This window comes from Gossypium arboreum, chromosome 5 (genome assembly GCF_025698485.1).
Source record: "Gossypium arboreum isolate Shixiya-1 chromosome 5, ASM2569848v2, whole genome shotgun sequence".
In the NCBI taxonomy this organism is placed as follows: domain Eukaryota; kingdom Viridiplantae; phylum Streptophyta; class Magnoliopsida; order Malvales; family Malvaceae; genus Gossypium; species Gossypium arboreum.
Window position 1 is genome coordinate 89,669,164 of NC_069074.1, and position 24,015 is coordinate 89,693,178.

Below are 24,015 nucleotides of genomic sequence, written 5' to 3' on the forward strand. Positions count from 1 at the left end.
TTTAGTCATAGGTGTGATAACACTTACACTCGAAATTTAGAGTAGGGGTTTAGGCTACCTCTAAATTCTCAATTACACAATGAATCTTCTACAAGCAGTGATTCCAAAACACTCACCAAAATTGTTGCTTTCGCCGAAAAGCCGAAAGCTTATACAAGCATTTCTTTGCCTTTATCTCTACTTGTTAAAGGTCCTATTGACTCCGACACTTCAACAAGGCAAACCAAACAAATATAGAGTCAACAATTAGCCATCAACTAACCTTAAACAGTCACAAGCATAAGCCTAAACTACGTTCTCTTTTAACCAAAACCTTCAACATAGAAAACTTAAAATTCGAATATCTAGGTCTACACTTAATATTTTCACACGAAATGAATTACATTCATCTACATATCATCCATGACTAATTCACAATCTTTAATTTACACAAAACTACTCAATTCATGGTATCGACATTTTTCGACAAGTTTTTGCCAGTATGATGAAAATTCATTAAAACTTGAGAAATCCTTAACGAAACTTTAAAATAACTTTAGAAAACTTTTTAATCATGTTAAAACAATTTGAAAAATACTTTGAAACCACATTTTAGTCCACAATCCTGAAATCCACCAATAACGACCCAATTTCCGGCTTTTATTTAAAACAATCGTTTTAATGGCTAAAAATTCAACTTCAGAGACCAAATATCATTTAGAACTAATAGAAAGATGAATGGTTACCTTTGATGGAAGAAAAACAACCTTTGACGCAAATCTGAGAAAATCCACTCTTGAAGAAAATGATGAAATTAATGAGGTTTTTGGGCTCTTTATTTTAATGGAGATTTATGGTTCAAGGGATGTTGGAAATCAATAGGGAATAAGATTTGGAGATCAAAATTGATTGGAACAGTAAGGGAAACCAAGGGACAACAAACATAAACTTTTTGGTTGTTTTAACTTGAATTGTCGTGGGTGGGGGAAGAAAATTGTTAAATTGCTTTATAAAAACTCTAAGTTTTGGTTCCTTTACAAATCATTCCCAATTTCAAAATTAAGGTATTTAAATTTCATTTTCAGAGATTAATTTAATTGTCTGATAGCCATGGTCGAAAATATTATCAGTTACTAAACTTACGAAATTCCAAGAACACATAAGCTAAAATTCCTAAAATACCTTTAAAACTTCTAGGCCCAATTTTTGGGTATTAGATGGTAGTTCTTCTACAAAGATATCCGGATAATTATTTAAGGTAAATTAATGGATAAATCCATTTTAAAAATTTTCATTTATCTAAATAACTATGTATTTTAAACATAAAATTTTAAAAATATTAACTTAATAAAAAGTAAATAATATTATTTTTAATTAAAAAGTAATAATAATTAAACAAAAATCAATTAAATTTCATATTTCAATCTTCTTGAACTACTAAAGTTTAAATTTCAATCAAAATTCAAAACTTTTTAAGTTTGGTTTTGTTCAATCTGAAATATAAATGGAATCGTTGAAACTTATTAAATTAAGTTTAATCATAGAACATTTTCAATACTAACTAGAAATAAATAAAAAATACATTAAAGGTAAAAAAAAAAAAAAAAACTTAAAATACAAGCAACTCAAGTCGTCAAACATTAGGATACTTGAACTCATCCGATCGCTTGAACTATTCAAGCTCGATGATAATCAAATCGAATTCAAGTTTTTTTCCAAACCAGACCCGAGTTACTTACAAGCACAAAAACCTTGTTTTTATCTACACCCTAATCAAGATCAAGCCTTCTGGACAGAAAAACCAAGAATGAAGTCTTTGATTTCTTCATTGACAGCCCTATCAATGGCGGTACGGCCATCAGCATCTTTGACATCATAAATAGCTCCAGCTCTCAGTAGCTCTTCAATTTTGGGCTTGTCACCTTCTGATGCAGCCAGCATTAACAAGATGTCTACTGGGTGAATGTTTTGGTTCAATAGAGCTTCCATTTTATCATAGGACCCTTCAACAGCAAGCATCCCCATATAGTTGAAGTACTGCAAAATCAAATTTAGCTCCTTGAATAGAGGAAACAATTATCTTTAGCAATCTAACAATTCATGCATCGAAATAGCAAAGTGCTTTACATATTTCATGGTGTGAAAAATAAAATAGAATAAAATAAATAAAAATAAAGAACACATAAATTTTACGTGGAAACCCTTTCGGGAAAAAAACCACGCAGAGGAGAAGAAAATTCACTATGTCGAAAAATTTTACTCAAATACAAGAGGAATAGACTATGTCATTTATAGGCTTGCAAAGCCATATTCTAGTAGGATTGAAACACCTTATCCTAATCAATATAAAATAGATGGAGTTTAATAAGGTTTAAAACCTTATTCTAAAATAAAATAAAAGAAGTCTAGTTCTATATGGATTTTACTTTTATTTTATTTTCCATCGATTTTATTTAAATAAGAATTTGGGTCACTTAATTCTAACAATCTCCACCTTGACACAAATTCTCAATGAACAAGTTCTTCATCGCGAACTTTCAATAAACAAGTTCTTCACCTCTTCCAAAAACCCTTAAGGGTTTAACTTCAACAATGAACACCAACCAAGTCTAAGCAATGCTCAAACTTGGTTATAGGAAGTGACTTAGTCATCATATCTGCAGGATTTTCATGAGTGCTAATTTTGCTCACAACAATATCACCACGAGCAATAATATCACGAACAAAATGATACCGAATATCAATGTGTTTTGTTCTCTCATGAAACATTTGATCTTTGTAAGAAAGATGGCACTGACCGTCACAAAATATTGTCTTGATTTGAAGGTCTTCATTGAGTTCACTAAATAGTCCCTTCAACCAAATAGCTTCTTTACAAGCCTCAAGAATCGCCATGTACTCAACTTCGATTGGTAGACAAAGCGATCGTAGTTTGCAAAGTGGCTTTCCAACTAATTGCACAACCTCCGATTGTAAAGACGTAACTGTGAGAGATCTTCTTCTATCAAGGTCTCCAAAGAAAATCAGCATCAACATACCCTATAACTCCATCTTTAGTTCTTCCAAACTGTAAGCAAACATTAGTAGTGCCTCGTAAGTATCTTAAAATCCATCGAATCGCTTTCCAGTGTTCTTTACCAGATTCGCCATGTATCGCTAAGCTGACCGATCGCATATGATAAATCTGGACGTGAACAAACCATAGCATACATGAGAGATCCTCTCGCACTAGAGTATGGAACATGTGACATGTACTCAATCTCATTATCGATTGAGGAGATAAGGCCGATGAAAGTCCGAAATGGTGCTAAAGGAGTACTAACGAGCTTAGCACTCTGCATATTGAACTCCCAAAGAACTTTCTCAATGTACCCCTTCCGACTTAGGTACAATTTACTTGCTTTTCTATCTCTCGAGAATCTCCATACCAAGTATCTTCTTTATGGTCCTAAATCTTTCATCTCAAATTCTTCACTTAGTTGGGCTTTAACCTTTCTTATCTCTCTTTATCTTTTCTTGCTATCAACATGTCATCAACATAAAGAAGTAGATACACAAAAGAACCATCAACGCTTTTTCTTAAAGTAGACACAACTGTCAAAACTACTTCTTTTGAAATCATGAGAAGTCATAAAGGAATCAAACCTCTTGTACCACTTGTCTTGGTGATTGTTTCAAACCGTAAAGGGACTTTTTCAAGAAGCAAACATAGTCCTCTTTTTCGAGACTATAAAACCCTCTGGTTGTTGCATGTAAATATCTTCCTCAAGTTCTCCATGCAAAATGCGCTTTTACATCTAACCGCTCAAGCTCCAAATCATGCATGGCAACAATACCAAGCAAAGCTCGAATCGAACTATGCTTAACAACCGGAGAGAACACATCTGTGAAGTCCACTCGAATTTGATGTAACCCTTTGCAACAAGCCTTACTTTATATCCGGGTTCTTCAACTCTCGAGTCCCTTCTTTCTTTTTAAACACCCATTTACAACGAACGACCTTTTTACCTTTAGGAAGTTTTACAAGATCCCATGTTTGCTTTTTTGTGGAGTGATTCCATCTCCTCTTGCATAGCAAACATCCACTTTTCGAGTCTTCATGCCTAATCGCCTCGAATAATTAAATGGCTCTTGATTCGCATCTATATCTTCACCACATTTAAAGCATAAGCAACTAGATCTACCTCGGCATACTTCTTTGGAGGTTTAATTTCTCTTCTTGTCCTTTTTGGCGATAGAGTATTGCGGTGAAGAAGCAACTCTATTCTCAATTTTGTACCGGCTTGAGGAGTTGATTTCAGATTAATCGATGCTCCACCGCTTTTGGTTTTCTTTATTGGAAGAGTCTTTAAGAGATAAGTTAGGTAGCATATAGTTTCATCAAAACAACATCTCCGCTAATCACAACTTTTCTATTTTCGGACACCATAACTTATAGCCTTTTACACCACTTTATAACCAAGAAAACGCATTTAATGGATCTCGGTTCCAATTTTCCATTATCAACATGAGCATACGCAGACACCCAAAAATCTTTAAATCGTAATAATTAGCGGGATTACCGGACCATACCTCTTGTGGAGTCTTTTCTCAATGGCAAGCGGATGGAGATCGGTTGATCAAAAACATGCGATGAGAGGTCGCTTCGCCCAAAATGACTTGTAAGTTGGCATTTGACAACATACATCGAACCTTCTCCATGATCGCTTCGTTCATTCGCTTCGCAACGCTTGCTTTTCTTTGTGGAGTATGACGAACCGTCAAGTGTCTCATGATCCTTCGACTTGCACAATCTATTAAACTCATCGTAACAAAACTCTAAGCCATTGTGCATGCGGAGGTATTTTATCTGCTTTTCCGTCTGCTTTTCAATCATAATTTTCCAAGACTTAAATGTGGAAAACACATCGCTTTTCGCTTCGGAAGAACGCCCAAACTTTTTCGGAAAAATCATCAATAAAGGTTAGCATATAATTAGCTCCACCTCTCGAAGGCACTCTGGACGGCCCCACGGATCGTAATGGATATACTCCAACGTTTCCTTCGTGTTATGGATTCCTCTAGTGAATCGAACTCTCTTTGCTTCCCAAAAACACAAGGCTCACGAAATTCGGTTTGCAAATTCCTTGCCCATTAAGAAGTCCTCTTTTGCTTAATTCGCCATGCCATTCTCACTCATATGCCCTAGGCGATATGCCAAAGTTTAGTAATATCATCATCGACAAGGAAGAGGAAGCGGCAATTGCATCACCAAGAATGATAGAACCTCAGAAACATATAACTTGGCAATCTTTCTTTGCCCTTTCATCACAACAAGGACCCTTTGAAATCTTTAAACCCCACTTTCGGTTGTGTATCTGCACTTTTGAATCAAGAGTACTCAACGAAATTAAATTTCTTTTCAATTCGAATATGCCGACGTCACTAAGTGTTCGACAACTCCATCAAACATCTTAACTTTAATTGTTCCAACACCGCGATTTTACATGAAGCATTATTTCCCATCAAAACAACACCTTCGACATCTTGTTTCATAAGTTGTAAACCAATCCGATTGGGACTCATGTGGAAGGTGCAACTGAATCAAGTATCCACCTCGCCACTTTAGAATCATTGATGAAGCAACTAGAAGTTCACCATCGCCGTAGTCTTCTACAACATCGACTTCACCGGAATTTTCCATTTGTTTTCCTTTTGATTCATGACCTCCTTTTAATCTTATTTTGTAGCTTATAACACTCAGATTTAATGTGCCCTTTCTTCTTGCGAAGTTGCAAGTTTTACCTCTGTTTGAAGATTTCGATCTACCCTTAGATTTACCACGAGGATTCCGTTCTCGTGTTCTACCACGATCATCATCAACATTCCGGTCTTGTCTCCCACGAACAATGAGACCCTCTCCCGAGAGTTGGGTTTAACCACAAGATGCTTCATCTTATCATACGAGGTTAAAGAATCATAAACCTCATCAACCGTGAGAGACTCGCGGCTATATAAAATCGTGTCTCTAAAGGTTGAATAAGACGGGCAACGAACAAAGTAGAATCAACCCTAGATCTTCCTTATCATCTTGAACCTCCATGGCCTCCAAGTTTGAGAGAATTTCTTTAAACACTTAAGTGTTCATGTCTGCACGCACCTTCCTCCAAACGATGAGCATAAAGACGCCGCTTCATATGCAACTTGCTTGTTAGAGTTTTCGACATACATATTTGTTCTAGCCTCTTCCATAATGCAATGTAGTTTTCTCTTTCATCACATCCGCAAAATTTCGTTGGACAAATGCAGATGTAATTGTGTTAATGCCTTTCGATCCTTACGCTTCTTCTCTTCATCCGTTAATGTCGAAGGCATCTTATCTATCCTAGCAGGCATCCTCAGATCCATCTGCAAGAAGCGCTTGCATCTTAATTTGCCACAACGCAAATCGGTGTTACGATCCAACAAATAAATTTCATACTTCAAAACGCCATTACCGTGATCGAGATGAATAACCCTAAGCTCGATACCAATTTGTGAAAAATAAAATAGAATAAAATAAATAAAATAAAGAACACATAAATTTTACGTGGAAACCCTTTCGGAAAAAAACCACAGGCAGAGGAGAAGAAAATTCACTATGTCGAAAAATTTTTACTCAAATACAAGAGGAATAGACTATGTCATTTATAGGCTTGCAAAGCCATATTCTAGTAGGATTGAAACACCTTATCCTAATCAATATAAAATAGATGGAGTTTAATAAGGTTTAAAAACCTTATTCTAAAATAAAATAAAAGAAGTCTAGTTCTATATGGATTTTACTTTTATTTTATTTTCCATCGTATTTTATTTAAATAAGAATTTGGGTCACTTAATTCTAACACATGGTATTAGGAATACATGCTGCCAGGGAAGGTCTAGCTTGTCCTGAGCCAACAAAAAGAACCGCACTTGGGTGCTACAACATGATGTTTTCAGTTGGCAATTTTTCCATTTTTCTATCATGTAAAAAAGTAGAAAAAAAAGTATATACTTCGAAATATATAAAGACTACTCAAAGATCAACACAATAAGAGTCTTTCGTTCAAAGGATAAAACCAAAGAAAAATCTCATGTTTTTTGAAGACTTAAGCATTATCTCGAAATAGAAATAGGGAAGAATGAACGACAATTTGAATGAAGAGTGAGCAGCGCCTTTGACATTGAAGAAAAGGGGTCAAGTTGATAAACAGAAGAACATTTCTATAAAACTCAAAATGACTCCGCAAAAATTATAGTGAGAGAGGATATTTGAGATGGTAAAGTGCGAGAATCATACTAAGATGTGAAAAGGTGAGGCTTCAATTTGAGTGATGGGGTTGAGCTTAAATCTTTGAGTTTTCTTATATTAAGTGAATTTTAGTGGATTGATTATCTGAGCAATACTCCGTAAACATAAGTTAAGTCCAAACTGCGTAAAGAGTTCTTGCTTGTTTTAATTTCTTGCAATGGTTCTAGTTGTCAACCTAGTCAAACATACATTCAATTAACATTTCCTATCAACATTTGGGAGATGTTTCAACTATTTTTGACAATGAAATCTAGTTCTGTCCTTAGTAGGCTATCTATTTAAATACATAAAGGGTTATGATATCCAAGCTCATATCTTGACTAGGTTCATCTATAATAATTTAGGTCAATGATAATAAATCTAAATAAAATCAAACGAGTACCATAGAAGAAGCCTATGAAACACTTGAGATTCTTCTATAAACATCGGAACCGAAGCTTAGCCTAGTTGGTTCATGAAGTCATGTTTTCACAATGTTTAAGGTTCACATCCCAACATCTACAAATCCGTCTCTTATCCCGAGCTGCAATCTCTTTTGTACAAAAAAGAACAACATCCACGTTTTCTCTTCTACGGTGATGATAATATGATTTGTTAAAAACAATCCAACAAGTTCATTAATGTCTAACCCTATATACATGTTTGTAATGATTTCGTGATCATACTAAAACTTCTCAAAAAGAACTAGAAATGAAATGTCATATTCGTTGGGACATTTAAACAAACACAGTCCAATCTCAAACTTGAGAACAACATGGGCAACAACGATAAGCCAAAAAAAAAAAGTATATAAAGAAAGAACCTGTTCAACATCATCTTTGTCAAAATCATCTCTTTTTTGACTACCATAAATGCCAGCACCTTCAGCATCAACACCATTCTTGCCAAACTTGAACCAGCATTGTGTTCTTGAACCATTAGAGGGTCCAATATTTGAAGGTCTTAAACAGGATAGTGAGTTTTGAGTACCCAGAAACTTAGAACTGAATGTTGGCAAAGACGGAAATGAAGGATTTATGGGTTTTGAAGTGAAGCGTATTTGGAAAATACATGGGATTGAAGCCATTGATTCTTTTGAATTTTTAATTTTTTGTGAGATATGAATGTGGTTTTGTATAAGCTTCAAACATTATCCACTCATTTGTCTTGGAGAAGAAATGTTCTGGTGTTTTTGTTTTATTGAATGTTATGTTGCATTAGTGTCGTCGTCCATTTATTTGTTTGAGTATTTATTATCATTGATGGTCAAATCAAACGATGAAGCTAGCAAATTTGTTAAATGGTCGAATGATAAAAATGTTACCAATTCTTATAAAATTTTAAAAATATAAAAAATCATTTTTTAATAAAATAAAAGTTAATTTTCAAATATAAGTAAAGTTGCATATGTCAAATTTTATTTTTAAAAATCAATAATATTAACTAAAATAAGCATAAATTTATTTTATATCATAAAACAAAATATAAGTTTACATGCACTAAAAAATTGAGTTTTAGCACTTGCTTAATGAAGTGGTTTGAACAAAATACTGAAACCTGTAAAATGAGTTTAAGTAAAAAGAAAAATTGAATTCATTTTGAAAGTTTAAGTTTTAACATTTAAAGTTCTAGTCTTACATTAAAAGAAAAAGAAGCTTAAGTCCAACCTAACTAAATTGAACCCGTTTTATATTTTTAATATATTTTATTTTATTTTTATATATTATATAATTTATCACATAAAATTAAATATATAATAATACACTAGTAAGTAAACATTAAAACTACGTGAAATTGTCTAAAGTTAAAATTTTAATAAAAAAAAGTCATCTAAATTATTAAATTAAAAATAATATATGTATTTTGAAAATATATATATAGATAAATTTAGATTAATCATTTATAAATATGATGAGTTTAAGTAAATTTTAACACATTTTAAATTGTATCAAACTTTGACAAGCATAAAATATATTAATGTATACATAAACTCGATCTAAACTCAATTCGTCTCGGCCCATAAACATCACTAAACAAATTGATGAAAGTTAGGGTGGCCCAATAGGCCTACGAAAAGAGAGCAAAACAGACCGCTAGCAGTACCCAATAGGCAACCAATTTCATGCAAGGACATTGGATCCTAAGAAAAAAAATCCACAATCCAAATTCCTGTATGCAGTGGAAACAAATCCAATGATACACTCGAATTAAATTTCACTCAAATCGAAAAAAATTAATTAAACTATACAATATCAAAAATAAATAATTTGAGTCGTTTTAAGTTATTTTTTAAGTCAACTTTAAATTATATAATTTAGCTCAAACTTAAAATCCACAACTTAAATTATTTAAATAACTCGAATAATTTAATAAATAACTATAATTTATTATTATGCACTATATTGATCAAATTATCGATTGGGTGGTCATCATGGTTTGATTAATTAAACCAGAATGGTCAGAGGATATGTAAATGCTGGTATTGAATTTGGTAATTAGGTCTACTTTGATACCTAAATTTGGATTCCATAAAAGTATGATGACATAACACTTTGAAATTATACTACATCATCACTTATAACTTAAAAAAAAAATTGAAAAATATTTTTTTAAAGTTTCAAGTGATGATATGGCACAATTTTATAATGACATGTCATCATACTTTTACGAAATCTAGGTTTAGTGACCAAAATGAAAAATTTGTCAAGTTCAAGTACGAAAAGGGACCAAAACAAGTACAATTACCAAAATGGACAAAAATTACATGGGTTAATAAACATTTTGCCTCTAAACTTGTCCATTTGTACTTAGTTGGTGCCTATTTTTTTTTTAACTAGTTTGGTGCCTTTGGTGCCTATTTTTTTTAACTAGTTGGTACTTGAACTTATTCTGTCCATAGTTTGGTACCTTTGCATTAACGTCATTAATTTATGCCAACATCGCACTGATAGCTAATCCAAAGATGGCACATGACAACCTTTCAATGTGTCATGTGGCAAATAAAAAAAAGGTTAAAGGGGTATATAAACCCCTAAACTTTCACGAAAAAATCAATTGAGCCACTTCGCGAAAAATTGATTGAATTAAGCTTTTCAACTCTCAAACTGCATCAATTAAGCTCTTTGACCAACTTTTTTGTCTTTGATCGTTACAACGCTAACATAGCACTCCATGACAGCAATAGTTGTTGGCATGGCAATGCCACATCAACTGTCACATTAGCAAAAAAAAATGAAATAATTAAAAGAAATATTTTATTTTTATCGGAATGAACATGGAATTCATTCATTTCAAAACTTATTTTTTAAAAAATTAAAATATATTTTAAAAATTTTATAAATTTGTAAAAATATCATTAAAATTTATTAAGATATTAAATAAAGTTAAAAAATTAAAATTAATAAAAAACCATTTAAAAGTTAAAGTCCGAATAAATCTTGACATATTGTCGTCCAGATTCAATGTGAACCTGGACAAAGGGATATCTAGATTCATTAAAGATAATTTTTTCTAAATTACGTAAATTTAAAAAATATTAAAATTTATTTTTCTTTAAAAATATGATATGTGTATCAAAGTTTTAATTCTATTAGTACCTTTTACTATGTTATATAAAAATAAAAAAATTATTTTAGTAAATAAATATATATAAATAATAAATTTAAATGAAAATGAAAATTGATACTCAAATTAAATTACCTATACTATAAATTACCCCTTAAAAATCATACAAAATAGTAAGAAAAATATAAAAAAATCATCAAAATAATCATTCTCCACATGCTGAAGGTACATTTTAAACATGCATTCAGCTGACATGAAAAAAAAGTTAAAAATAAATTTATTTTTAATTTTCAAATAATATATTTAAAATATTAACTTACATATTCACTTTAATCAACTTAATTCCATTCAACTATAAATAATTAACATTAATTTAATTTTAATAATTAAAGAAATACCAATTATCAATATTATTTCAATTTGAATATAAAATTCACCACATTTTATTATTCAATAATATTTAGTTAAAATTAAATTATTATTAATTAATTGAAAAACTTTGTTAATTCTAGTAATAGGAGTATAACTAGAGTTGTCTATGAGTTGGGTTGGGTCCTAACAAAATTTTAGGCTCATGCCAAGTCTGTATTAAAATTTTAATTTTATTTTTATATAAAAATTTAAAATTATAATACATCAAATATATTAAAAATATTAAAATAAATGTTTCCCAACAAATTGAAAATAAATTTTAAAAGTCTTTATACTTAAATAACAATAAAATAAGTGCAACTTAATAAGCAAATGCCTCTAAAATAGTAGCAAAATTAACACTAAAACAAGTGTTATATGGTATCCAAACATTAACAACAAAATAGTAGCTATTTATATTTTATTTAATATTTTAATAATGTTTTACAAATTTATATTTTTTTAAAATTAAGATTTTAAAACAATTTAAGTTTTGAAATAAATATTGAATCTTGATAGTTATTTGTTCAAGTAAATTCTAGTAAAAAATAAAAAATATTTTTAAATTTTTAAATTTTATTTTTTGTTGATGTGGCGGTGATGTAGCATTGTCACACCAACAACTATCGTTGACATGGAGATGTCAGTGCCCTTAACGACTACGTTAGCATTGTAATGATCAAAGAGTGAAAATGCTAGTCAAATGGCTTAATTGATGCAATTTGAGAGTTTGAGGGTTTAATTGAGTGCGTTTTTCGTAGAGAGACTTATTTAATTTTTTTCGCGAAAGTTTAGGGGCTTATATACCCCTTTAGCCAATATAAAATTTAAAAAAATCTTTAAAAACATATAAATTAATAAAATATTTTTTCACATTAAAATGAACTTGGACAAATGGTTGTCTTGTTTCACTTAAATATATAAACTTACTAAAAACATATCTGGAATGAATTTAGATATACAGATGCCCAAATTCAAATGTATCTAGGCTACCATTTGCCTAGGTTCTATTTATGTAAAAAATGATTTTTATTAATTTATATATATTAAATAGTTTTATTTATATTTATCATGTGTCATCTTTGGATTGGCTATTAGTGTCAATTAGCACAACCTATCGACATTATTACAAATGTATCAAACTGTATGACGGAATACAAGTTCAAGTATTAATTAAGTAAAACAAAATAGGTACTAATTGACATGTTTAGGAGGCAAAATATATATTAACTTAAATTACATAAATATTTTTTAGATAATTCTTAAAACTATCCATAGTTTCTTCCTAACTCTTAAATATGAGAATCAACGTACTTTAACATGCTCGAAATTACATTCTATTATATTGACAATAATATTAATATCAACCGTAGTAGAATTATATAATTAAAAAATTGTAGTATTGTGATTACGGTTGGTGGGCTTTTTCCTTTATATTAAATGATCTTCCACTTCAAATTGTACATCTTAAGTTGTAATTAAGATTAGTTCTAGTATGATTGAATATTTATTAAAATTAAGATAAATTTATTTCACTTAACTCGATTTTTATTTTATTTATTTTATTTTATTTAATCAAATTTAAAATTGAAATTAATAAAATAAAATATCTTAATTTAATATTTTTCTGATTTTGCATTAAAGGAAAAAACTTAAATTAGGTGCAATTGGTGAATAAAGCAGGAAGATTTGGCAGTGGTGAGAAAGTCAGACATTTAAACATTTCAGTTCACTTCACTTCACCTAACCCAGACTTTATTAAATTTATTAGGCATATGAAACTCCCATGTTTTGTCCCTTCTCCCCTTTCTCTTTCCTTTTTTTATAACCTTATATCTAACCATTTTTAATATTATAAGACCACAGAGATTGATACAATCAAAAGGAGTAAAAGAACTCAACCCCCACAATTACCTCTCTACCTAAAAAGTACTTTAGTTGTGTTCATTGGACCAATATGCAAGATATTATCATCCTCACCCACTAGGTTTCATAGTTTTATTTATGTCTAAATGTGTATTGGATTTGCTTTTTAGATATTAAATGAGTAAAATAGTCATTACACGTTAAATTAAAAAGTAAATCGGTTTTTATTATACAAAATTTCATTTATTTGTACTGTCAAAAATTGGTATGATTAATAAAATAATCTTATAGTTACATGTAATATGCCACGTATACCTCATGCCGACATACAAGACTAATTTTTAATAGTAAAAATAGATGAATTTTTAATAGAATGACATGTTTACTCTCTTATTTAACGTGTAAGAACTAATTTGCTTATCTTTTGAGTAGATAGGGTAAAATGTAATTCGACTCCTAATACATGTGTTTCCATGTTACTTTACTGAAGTTATTCATATAAGTATCTAACCATTCAAAATAATTGTATACCAGCTAAATCCTTATGAAAGTACTTGTATAAGGGTTTTTATTTCAACACTTCAAAAAAAGTTTTGACAATTTCAAAAAACTTAAGACTTTCGTTTGAACACTTTTCATAAAGGTTTTATCATTTTATGACCATTTTAAAATATTTAACTTTTCCCCGAACAACCAATAAAAAGTTAGATTTGATCCTATTTGACCATTTTTATAGATTTTTATCATTATCATTTTGAAAATTTTAACCCTACAATAAACCCATTAAATTGGTCTTTGATTTGAGCATTTAAATATAAGTTATAGTTCAAACCATAGGAACCAAAAGATTAAGATGCACTGTTAGTCCCTATATTTTAACAAAATTTAAGATTTAATCCCTATACTTAAAGAGGTTAAAATTATAAGTTTTTTTTACATTTTTTATTTAAAATTTCAGTTCAATCTTAAAATTGTAAGTATTTTTTGTCAAAATTTGTCAACTTAAAATTTTAATTAGAATATACTCATATGACATGATATATGATTAATAGAAAATAAACTAACAAATTTCGAATGAAATTAGCAAACATAATTCAGTTATACAATGCTGATGAACAGTAGTTAACTGACAATACTATGGCACCAAACAACATTAAAATAAAACCAATGTAATGTAGTTAAAACAAAACAGACACTTTTAGTTAGAAGCTTAAATGTTCAGTGCAGTTCACTTTAAATAAAGAGGCAAAGAACTAAAACCAGTGGAAACACCAAAAGTAAAGCATGCAAAGATCAAAATCCAGTGGTCAAAATGTTGCAGTTGATATGGCTGCACATCATCCTATTGAAATAGGCACCAAAGGCACTGTGGGATCCTTGGTAATGCAAGAGATCGAGTACTTCAACAGGCTCGAGCTTGAATTAAGCTGCCGAGAAAGCTCGAAGAAGCCACATGGTAGGCCTATTGTTGGACCAGTTGTGGCAGCTGAAAAGAAGAAAAAAAGAGGAGCCAGCAAACTTGTAGCAAGCATTTGTTCTATGGTGGAAGTTTCGGAGAATAGGCCGGTCGGGGTTTCGGGTTCCGGATATAGGAACCTGAAATCGGATTCAAAGAAGTTGGAAATCTAGACTATGGTCTCAGAAAGCTTGGAGAATCCAAGCTTCTTGAGACGATTCGTTATAGGGGTCGACCATGCCCTATCCGAATTCCCACATTTTATGTCCACTACTTCAACAATGTTTGATACTACTTTCTTGTCACTTTTTTGTCTAATAGGTGTTCTTTCTAATGCAACATTTTCAGAGCCAAGTATTGGCATCTGATGGACATTTTTAGTACTTTGGGGGCTTTTATAACTGGTGCTGTTGCGACCCCTGCTGGTGCCGGCTCCATCCAATGATTTCCTTGGTTGTAATCGTTTTAGAGTCGTTGAAGAACAGGCAACGGATGCTGGAATCGCCTGAGATTTGTGTCTAGGTGGTGTTTGCCTTGGTGTTTTAATGGAGTCTAGTTCCTTGGTCATAAGGGAACTAATTGTCCCTTTAGTCCCCACCTTAATTGATCCACCACCGCCATGGATAGCTTCCAGTTTATGAGCCATGTTTGATGATTCCTCTCCTAAAGGCTGTTATCCAACAACAAAAATGAATCAAACATATGAAAACTATACTAATCTTTTTAACGGCAGGTGTCACTGTCTGATTATTCTGTCAGTTACATTAATTTTTAATGATACAAATGGATAAAATTTTTAATATAAATAATCAACTTACTCTTTAATCTGACATACAAGAACTATTTTATCTATTTTTTTTTATAGAAGGATAAAGTATAATCTAACTCTTAGTAGCATCCGTCGTGCTTTTTACTCTTTTCAACATATTTGAGTACCCATTGAGGAATTTCAACAAACAGATAGACATATGTTAGCTAATTGAAGAACGAAATAACTTAATCCAGTTGATTCATGCAAACATCCTCAATATATTTGCTTATCACAATTAAAACAATTTCAGTTCAGCTCATGAAATATGAGTATGAAACTGCAGATTATGATTATGAATCAACCACTTAAAACAGTTTCATATTTAAACCAAGTTTTCCAGATTTTGAATCAAAACCCAATATAAAATCAAAATCATAAACTAAAATGAACAATGAAAATTCATTAATCCTATCAAGAATCAAGCAGAAACAGCACCAAATCCTCAAAAAAAAAACCCAACTTTTTAAAGAGATTCAATCATAGAACTTACCAACAACCAGCAATCATTCCACAATTACATAAATGAAGGAAATTTAAAGCTTACCACTTTATATACCAAGCAACATTGAAGGGTGAACTCAGCAACAGATTGAATTGAATCTGAACCCCAAAACAACAAAAAAAAAAGTGGAACTAAACTATGAAAAAAAAAATTAAAACAAAACCCACCGAATTTTTCATGTTTTCTGGACGAAGATCGGTGTGTTTGTTTATTATGTCACCTTCAAAACCATATCTAATCTTCTTTGTTTTTGAAATCCAACTTTTTCTTCTTTTTTTTTTTTTGTGAAAAGTATTTGTCTTTTGTAATATGTCAGACCAGTCAACAAATACCAATCATGTTGCAGTAAAAGCTGTCTCCCTACCAATTTTTCAAAAACCAATGGTTGTTTGCCACGTACCAATATTGGTATTCTGAACTTTGGACAAAGATATTTTAGTTCACATTGCTGACGAAGGATTTTCTTTTCTGTACTTCGGTTTGAAGTTTTTATTACATGTAGTGTGGAGCTGATCATGGGGTGGGCGGCTCGTCCCGGCCCAAAAATCCGTTCGAAAAATGGGAGGGTTTGGGTAAAAATATAGGTCCGAAAAATGAGCTTAGGTAAAAAAACGAGGCCCGTTTAGAAAACAGACCGGGCCTCGGGTAAGAGTTTTTAGCTCGAGCTGGCCGGCTCGGCCCAATTATATATTAATATATATATTTTATTTTATTTTTAATTATTTTAAATTTTAATATAACTATTTTTATTATATTATTAATTTGTGTATTATTTTAAGAATTGTTTTAGTATTATTTTTATTTGTTTTAATATTTGTTTTATGTTTTAAATATATTTGATTTATTATATTTTAAATTTTTTATTTAATGAAATAAAAAATTTAATATGGGCCGGGCCGGGCTCGGGCTTAGTAATTTTATTTCGGGCGGACTTGGGTAAAATTTTAGGCCCATATTTCAGGCAGGGGCGGGCCCGGCCTAATAGACTGGCCTAAAATTTTGTATGGACCCGGCCCTAACCTTGCCCGCCCGCCCATGATCACCTCTAATGTAGTGTTAATAGAGAAAGAATTTTATGAAAATATTTTTTCCATAATTTAATATTCAATCAGTAATTTTATCTTCAATTTTAATATTTTTATTTTGAAGAAAATTAAATTTAAATGAAAATATTAAAATTTAAGATAAAATTATTGATATGACATTAAACTATTGAAAATGAATAATATTATTATTTCATATAATTTTTCTCGTGTTTATAAGATTAAGAAAATTAGAAATAAAAATAAGTTTTTACCTTAAAATGTTGACTTTAATCGGTAAATTTCTGCATTCAAAAATAAATAAATAAATAAAATAAAATCAAAACCATTTTATTTTATTTTAAAGGCAAGGATTAGATTGAATTTAATAAAAATCCTAATTTTTAAAAATAATTATTGGATTAGGCTATTTTTTAAACAAAATTCATTCTCATCCGGTTTTTAAGATTAAGGTTTTGTTTTTTTAAAGTAGGGTTAGAGTTTTGTGAATTTTAAAATTTAGAGTCTAGTTTTGTGTAGAGTTTAGAGTTTTTTATATTTTTAAGTTTTTTATATATCTTTTAGTTTTTAATAATTATTTAATTCGGTATTTAGGAGCATTGTATTTACACCAATTATATATTCGAATTATTTGAATTATAAAATTTAATTCGATTCATGATCGATACCCCAGCCAATTCCCAGTCCAACAAGTCCAACTAGTGGTCCGGTCTAGTTTAAGTACGTTGAATTTTAGAATTTTTATATTCAAAAATCCTTTTTGAATTTTAAAGAGTTTTTTTCATTTTTAGAAAAAATATAATTTTTAAATTTATTATGTTTTATTTAAAGTATGGAAAAATTATTTTATGTACTTTTAAAGGGTAATGATCAAACTGACAAAAAAATAATAAATGTTGAGGGCTAAAAAGTTATTTTTAACTTTAATGGCAAAATTAGACAGTGACAAAGATTTTCAAATAAAAAAATATAAGGACTTAATGTTTCAAAATTAAAATATAAGAACTAAATTTAAATTTCAAAAGAATACAAAACTTATGCAATATATTTCAATAAAACATTAATTTTACCTCAACAAATTGTATTTATCTATACTTACTATTATTTAAACCCCTCGTTGAGTTGATGTCACAAGTCAACTAAGTACCAACTCAGTTTAAAAATTACGTATAACACACTAAAATCGGCCTAGATATTATGACTAGATCTGAAGATGCTACGTAAAATAGTTGTAAATTCGATTCTCATATACTTTAAAAACATTGTAAAATTTTGTTAACTAAAAACCTGTTTTATTAGAAAGCGTATTTGACATAACTATTTAAATGAAAATGTTGTTTATTTACATTTACTGAATAAAACAAATACTTTCTAGTGAAAATCTTATATCATTATATTTTGGAAACCAAGTTTGTTTCTCGAATTCGATAGTTTGTAGGAAAATAGTCGTTTTCGATAAATCGTTTTGTTAGTGTCATGCGTAAATTGAAAATAAAATCCAAAAATAAGATAGTCCCAAAATGTCCAAAACAGTCCAAATTTCACAAAATACTTAACCCAATTTAAAATAGTTAAAAAAAACGAAATACTAATATAACCGAGCTTCCATCGGACCGACCCGCCTAAGTCTGAAGATTACTTGAAAATATCAGTTAAACCGAGAGTGAATTTTGAAACTTAGTGTATAACAATAAACTTAACACAGTAAAATACATATCAGATAGATCTATTAGAAACATATTTATAGCAGAGCAGAGTAGATACAATACATAATCTTACCCTCAACCGCTACACATCAACTCCGTCCATCCCAACACACCATATGAGTATAAAACACTCATCCATCCCTACACACCCCTGTGGACACTTTACAGAATAGTTGCAGCTGAGCTGCCGAATCAATAGGCGATTTACCGCCTTTTACAGAATCACTTCCTTCACATGGTATTTACACCCCAACCCAGATGCAAATACAGAGTAAGAAAATATAATATATATTCAGAGTAGAAATTAAACGTGACATAACTTTACATACACAACATAACAGATACAAACCACATTCTTATCATACGTATTTAGATTTATTACTCATTAGCATTTCCATTATTCTTATGGATAGTAGAATTTGTACCAACAGATGTCCAGATTTCATGTGTTACAATATATTTAGTCTCATACCGACCCTAAGGAAAGTCCACGGTCGTTCTGGACAATGTGTACGGTCCTAAGAAAAAATCCTAAATTTTGAGCCCACACACTCGTGTGGCCCACACGACCCAAAATAGCCCAAACCGTGTGTCACACATGGTCCAGCACACGGTTTGTCACACGGCCGTGTGTGACATACGGCCTAGTGGTGTCAATAGTATTGTTTTTTTTGCTTTCGTCGTTCACTGATTTTCAGTTTCTCGTTACATACCTGGAGGTTTTTTTATGTGAAACCAACAATTGAGTACTCACACACCTAAATTAGCAATTAACACAACCTAAATTAATAACGATTTGCGAATCTAAACAAAAGTTGCTCACAAATGACTAATTAAAACATTCCAAAACACCTTTGAAACCCTTACCACTTCAAAGAACAACAATTACACGAGATTTAGGTCGACGGGAGGATCACCAATTATCTCACGAATGTCCCCTAAAACAAACCGAATTAATTAAATAACACACACTTGAATCACCACCATAGCCACGAAGTTTCTAGAAATCTCTAGACGCCCAAAAAACACGTTCAAGAAAAAAAAATAGCAATAGAAACCAACCAGATCAAAACAAGGAAAGATCGCCAAAAAAAACAAATAGAATGATTGCGAAAAGAACAAAAAGAGAACGAAAAAGAGAAAAAGAACAAAATAAAGAACAGACGCGAAAAGAAAGAAAAGAAAATAATAGGGAAAAAGAAAAAGAAAAATTAAAACTAACCAAAACAATTTCAACGTGGGAATCAGGAAATCTTTAAAAATAAAATAAAATAAAATAATATCTTTATTTTAAAAAGAAACATGGGTTTGTTGTGTTTTTTTTTTTTAAACAAATTAAAAATAAAATAACCATATCTAGGTTATTTACTAAACATAGGCTACAAATATTATCCTAATACCTATTAATGATTTGAAAAGAGTTTAAATTTAATTTAACCTCATCAACCAACTTGATAAAAAAATAAAAATATTTTTTATGCATACGAAACTCGAACATAAAACCTTAAGCAGATATATCAAAACTTAATCACTCAACCAAACTAAATTAAAATTTAATAAAATTAAACTTTAAAATTTCGAGTTACATTACAAAAATATCTTTTGTGATTAAATGAGACGTTACATTACAAAAATATCCTTTTGTGATTAAATAAGTTACATTATTTGACGGCAATAAAATATTAACTTTGTGAGGGTATTGTATACATATTTAAAATTTGTTTTACTCACATCTAATATATATATTTTTTCATTTTAAAATTGTACATATTTCATATATTATTATTAAAGAAATTTATTTAGTACAATGCCAATGGAGATTTTAGACTCCACAAGCAGGACCATGGGGTTGACAAGTGTCCTATAAGAGTATAATAAAATATTAAAAATAAATATTAAAAAACACATTTTAAATTTTTAACATGCTTATGGAATAAAAAAAGTATATTACCAATAAATCAAATACTCCCCTATCATTTATTTGGTTTCAAATAATTTGTTTCATTATTTATTATATGTTATTTTTAAACACATTTTTATTCTAAATATGTAATTTTCACGTATACAAATAAAATTTCTTGTATATATTATTGACTTTTCCTTCCCCATACCAAATCTCGTACAAGAAAAAATTGAGAAATTGGAAATAAGACTAAAATAGATGTATTCCATTTTATAAAACTATTTGATATACTATGGATCAACTAAGCTCTCCCGGGGACTTACTTAAGAATAACGAAGAGGAATCTCATGTAAATGCCATGGAATAAGGTGTGACCAAAATTTTGATCAAGTTAGTGCATATTAGTCAATTATTTTATTGAAAATATTTATATCCAGGATATCTATCTACACCCTATATAATGAGCAAATCTTTATTAATTTCGATAATTTAAAATTTATTATTTTTAAAATTTTATGAAAAAATATATTATTATATAAGTAATTTCATGTCAATTTATTATTTTTACATGATACATAAAAATAATATTATTTTAATAAATAAGTTTTACAATTATTGTATTAATTAAATTAAAATTTTGAAATTTAAAATTATAAGGACTAAAAATGACATTATTATTGTGGCCCATCAATTGTTGTAGGACTGGACAGAAGCTCACTAGCCTAGTTCATGTGCACCTAGATTGAAGTAGTTTAATGGCCTTTTTGGATGAACATTTACATTTAATGCGTTGCGTTTATCTTTTTTTTATCTCGTATTATAATATTTAATTTCATAATCATTGTTATTTTTACATTAACTATATGTAATTATACTGATGTAAGTTGTGTTGCCCATGCTTTCATCATTATTTTTTTATGTAGTTACTTTTTTCTTACGTAGTAACAATTATTTAACATACATATCATGTAGTTTATGAGTAGGCAAAAACTGAACATATTCATCGGTATTGCTCCAAATTAGGAAGTCGTGCAACGGGTATAGCAACAAGTGATTCCGTTTTCTTCAAAAAAATCCCAAATTTATCTTCTAAACTAGGCTTAGTCCCCTCTGGTAATCCCCATTCAAAAGAGTGCACCAAAGAGCCCAAGAGCAGTGCCACCATCTTCTCCGCCAGAGAAACCCCAACACACATCCTCCTCCCTGAACCAAATGGAAAAAACCCGAAATTGTTGCCTCGATAGCTTATGTCGGTTTCCAAGAATCTCTCAGGCTGAAACCGAAGAGGATCATCCCATAACCCAGGGTCCCTTTGCATGACCCATGTATTAATGAAAACTGTGCAACCTTTAGGGATGGTAAATCCACCAATAACAGCGGTCTCACTGGGCACATGAGGAATTAGCAATGGAGCAACCGGGTGAAGACGAAGTGTCTCCTTTATGACAGCATCCAAGTAGACAAGTTGAGGTATATGAGAGTCTTTCACCGTGTTCTGGTTTCCGACCACCGTATCTAATTCCTCTACGAGTTTCTTCATTTTATCCCAATGGCATAATAGTTCGGTCATTGCCCACTCTACAGTAGTGGGTATTGTATCCGTACCGGCGATCATCAAATCCTATGAGATATAGAGATAAATATTGTAAATTGGAAAATATCAACACTTATGTGGATGTTATTATGTTGAAGTTATTTACCAGAAGCAAAGCTTTCACTTCGTTGATGGATAAAGAGTTTTTATCATCTCCTCGCCAGTGCAGCTCCAACAATTGCTGCATAAAATCCTTGCTAATTTTCTCCTTTTCTTTTCCATCATCTCTACTGTTTCTTCGGTTCTTCATCATTGATTCAAAAACCCCATAAAACCACGACAACTGCTCCTTCGCTTTGGATTGTATTCCTTGTAAATCAAATGGGGCTAGAATTGGGAAAAGATCAGAAACATTCGGTGTTGCAGATGTTACTATAAATTCATCCAATCGTTTCCTAAACTCAATCAAATCTTGCGATGGATCATCACCCCATAGCGTGCTCATCATCACTCGTAGAGCGGTTGCTGATAATTGTTTATATATGTTAACTGAGGAACCAACTTTTCCGTGGATCTCCTTCACCATTCGTCGAACCTCTCGTTGACGAAGCACGTAGCAAGCATCCAAGCTTTGTTTGCTCATTATTTCGCAAATAACAAGCTTACGCAGCTGGTTGCATCTAGGACCGTTGGGTCTCCATAAGATGTTGAGTCCACCAAATGTGCCGACCACAGCGGCTGCTGGAACGTCACGGTTAGCGAAGATGGCATCCTGAACTTTGAGGACCTCGTTGGCAAGTGAAGGCGAGTTTATGACTATTGCAAACACGCTTCCCATTCGAAGTTTGAAGATGGGACCATAGATCCGAGACAGGTCTGAAAAGTAACGGTGCAATTCGGGTTTAATGAAGGGGAGGTTTCCTATTATAGGCAAGCCTAAAGGACCAGGTGGTAGAGGTGGGTTTATTTTGGTGAGCTTCATACCCCACCACCACCATGCACAGCAGAAAATTACTAGTGCCCCCGCCATACGAGGAGCGAATTCAGGGGCACGGTAGCCCCATGACAAGCCTTCGCAAGCAAGAACTGCGTGCTTGTTGTATAAGTTGGTCATATTTGTTTTCAACGATCGAATGCAGAAGAAATGGAGTTATATATAGAGAGCAACTGAATGTATAGCTAGGAATGAAGTATACATTTTAACTTATGACATTTTTTTAGTTTCTAACCTCATACCAAATCCCATACGACTGAATTTTATAATTACTAAATTCATATCATAAAACTATTTGATATATTAGTAAAAATTAAACATGGAATATATTATTTTATTTAATAATAGTAAATCTTGTTTTTAAAATTTATTATTTTATAATTTAATCGGATTTTATTACTCAAAAATGCTGATTTTTTTTATATTTATCAAAGTAGGCCGATTGTTGGAATAATTACGAGAATAAGCTGATTTAGGGAAAGCGCTTTCAGCTAGAAGCACTTTCCTTGTGGTACCAATAAAACGTTTTTAGGTGAAAGTGTTTTTCTACATTTCACTAGAAAAAGCTTCCAGTTGGAAGCATTTCCCCTAGTGTTATATTAGGGTTTAGGGTTTTTAGGGTTCTTTAGTGTTTAAGGTTTTGAGATTAGGGTTTTAAAATAGGATTGTGTTTAAGGTTAGTTTAGGGTTTTGGGGTTTAAATTTTAAATTGATAAAATATTTAAAATAATAGTAATTGTAATTATTGAATTCGATATTTAAAATATTCGTATTTACACCAACCGTATATTTCAATTTTATTTTGCAAATCGATTTAAAATTGAAACTCGAAGTACTCGGTTCGGATGCAAAACTAATTTTAATTTTTTTTGCCTTTTTTTAATCTTAGTTTGATCTGATATTTCAGTAAAATACTTATTAAGTACATTATTTTTAACGAGATGAGTTCTGAAAA

General features: G+C 30.9%; 3 protein-coding genes across 4 annotated transcripts; all 3 read right to left on the reverse strand.

The window, feature by feature from the left end:
• Nucleotides 1-1,499: 1,499 nt before the first annotated feature.
• On the reverse strand, nt 1,500-8,478 carry LOC108451987 (protein LHCP TRANSLOCATION DEFECT-like). Its single transcript, XM_017749713.2, has 2 exons — nt 8,094-8,478; nt 1,500-2,016 (listed from the first exon to the last, which is right to left on the reverse strand). Exons 1-2 carry the CDS (start codon nt 8,355-8,357, stop codon nt 1,759-1,761), a joined length of 522 nt encoding a protein of 173 aa, XP_017605202.1. The 5' UTR covers nt 8,358-8,478; the 3' UTR covers nt 1,500-1,758.
• A 5,678-nt stretch (nt 8,479-14,156) lies between these two features.
• On the reverse strand, nt 14,157-16,197 carry LOC108450605 (uncharacterized). 2 transcript variants are annotated; one of them, XM_017748301.2, is made up of 2 exons: nt 16,048-16,197; nt 14,157-15,237 (listed from the first exon to the last, which is right to left on the reverse strand). In XM_017748301.2, exons 1-2 carry the CDS (start codon nt 16,057-16,059, stop codon nt 14,737-14,739), a joined length of 513 nt encoding a protein of 170 aa, XP_017603790.1. In that variant the 5' UTR covers nt 16,060-16,197; the 3' UTR covers nt 14,157-14,736. The 2 variants fall into 2 exon arrangements, with proteins under 2 accessions (XP_017603790.1, XP_017603791.1); XM_017748302.2 differs by having other exon boundaries at nt 15,923-16,197.
• A 5,118-nt stretch (nt 16,198-21,315) lies between these two features.
• LOC108451106 (carnosic acid synthase-like) lies at nt 21,316-23,193 on the reverse strand. The gene is made up of 2 exons (XM_017748840.2): nt 22,233-23,193; nt 21,316-22,153 (listed from the first exon to the last, which is right to left on the reverse strand). Exons 1-2 carry the CDS (start codon nt 23,178-23,180, stop codon nt 21,533-21,535), a joined length of 1,569 nt encoding a protein of 522 aa, XP_017604329.1. The 5' UTR covers nt 23,181-23,193; the 3' UTR covers nt 21,316-21,532.
• Nucleotides 23,194-24,015: the final 822 nt, after the last annotated feature.

Excerpts from the sequence above, each read along its gene's own strand:
- LOC108451987 (XM_017749713.2), bottom strand. The coding sequence starts at position 8,357 with ATGGCTTCAATCCCATGTATTTTCCAAATACGCTTCACTTCAAAACCC. Across the intron at positions 2,017-8,093 it reads ACAAAGATGATGTTGAACAG|TACTTCAACTATATGGGGAT; the intron begins GTTCTTTCTTTA and ends TTGATTTTGCAG.
- LOC108451106 (XM_017748840.2), bottom strand. The coding sequence starts at position 23,180 with ATGACCAACTTATACAACAAGCACGCAGTTCTTGCTTGCGAAGGCTTG. Across the intron at positions 22,154-22,232 it reads AAGTGAAAGCTTTGCTTCTG|GATTTGATGATCGCCGGTAC; the intron begins GTAAATAACTTC and ends TATATCTCATAG.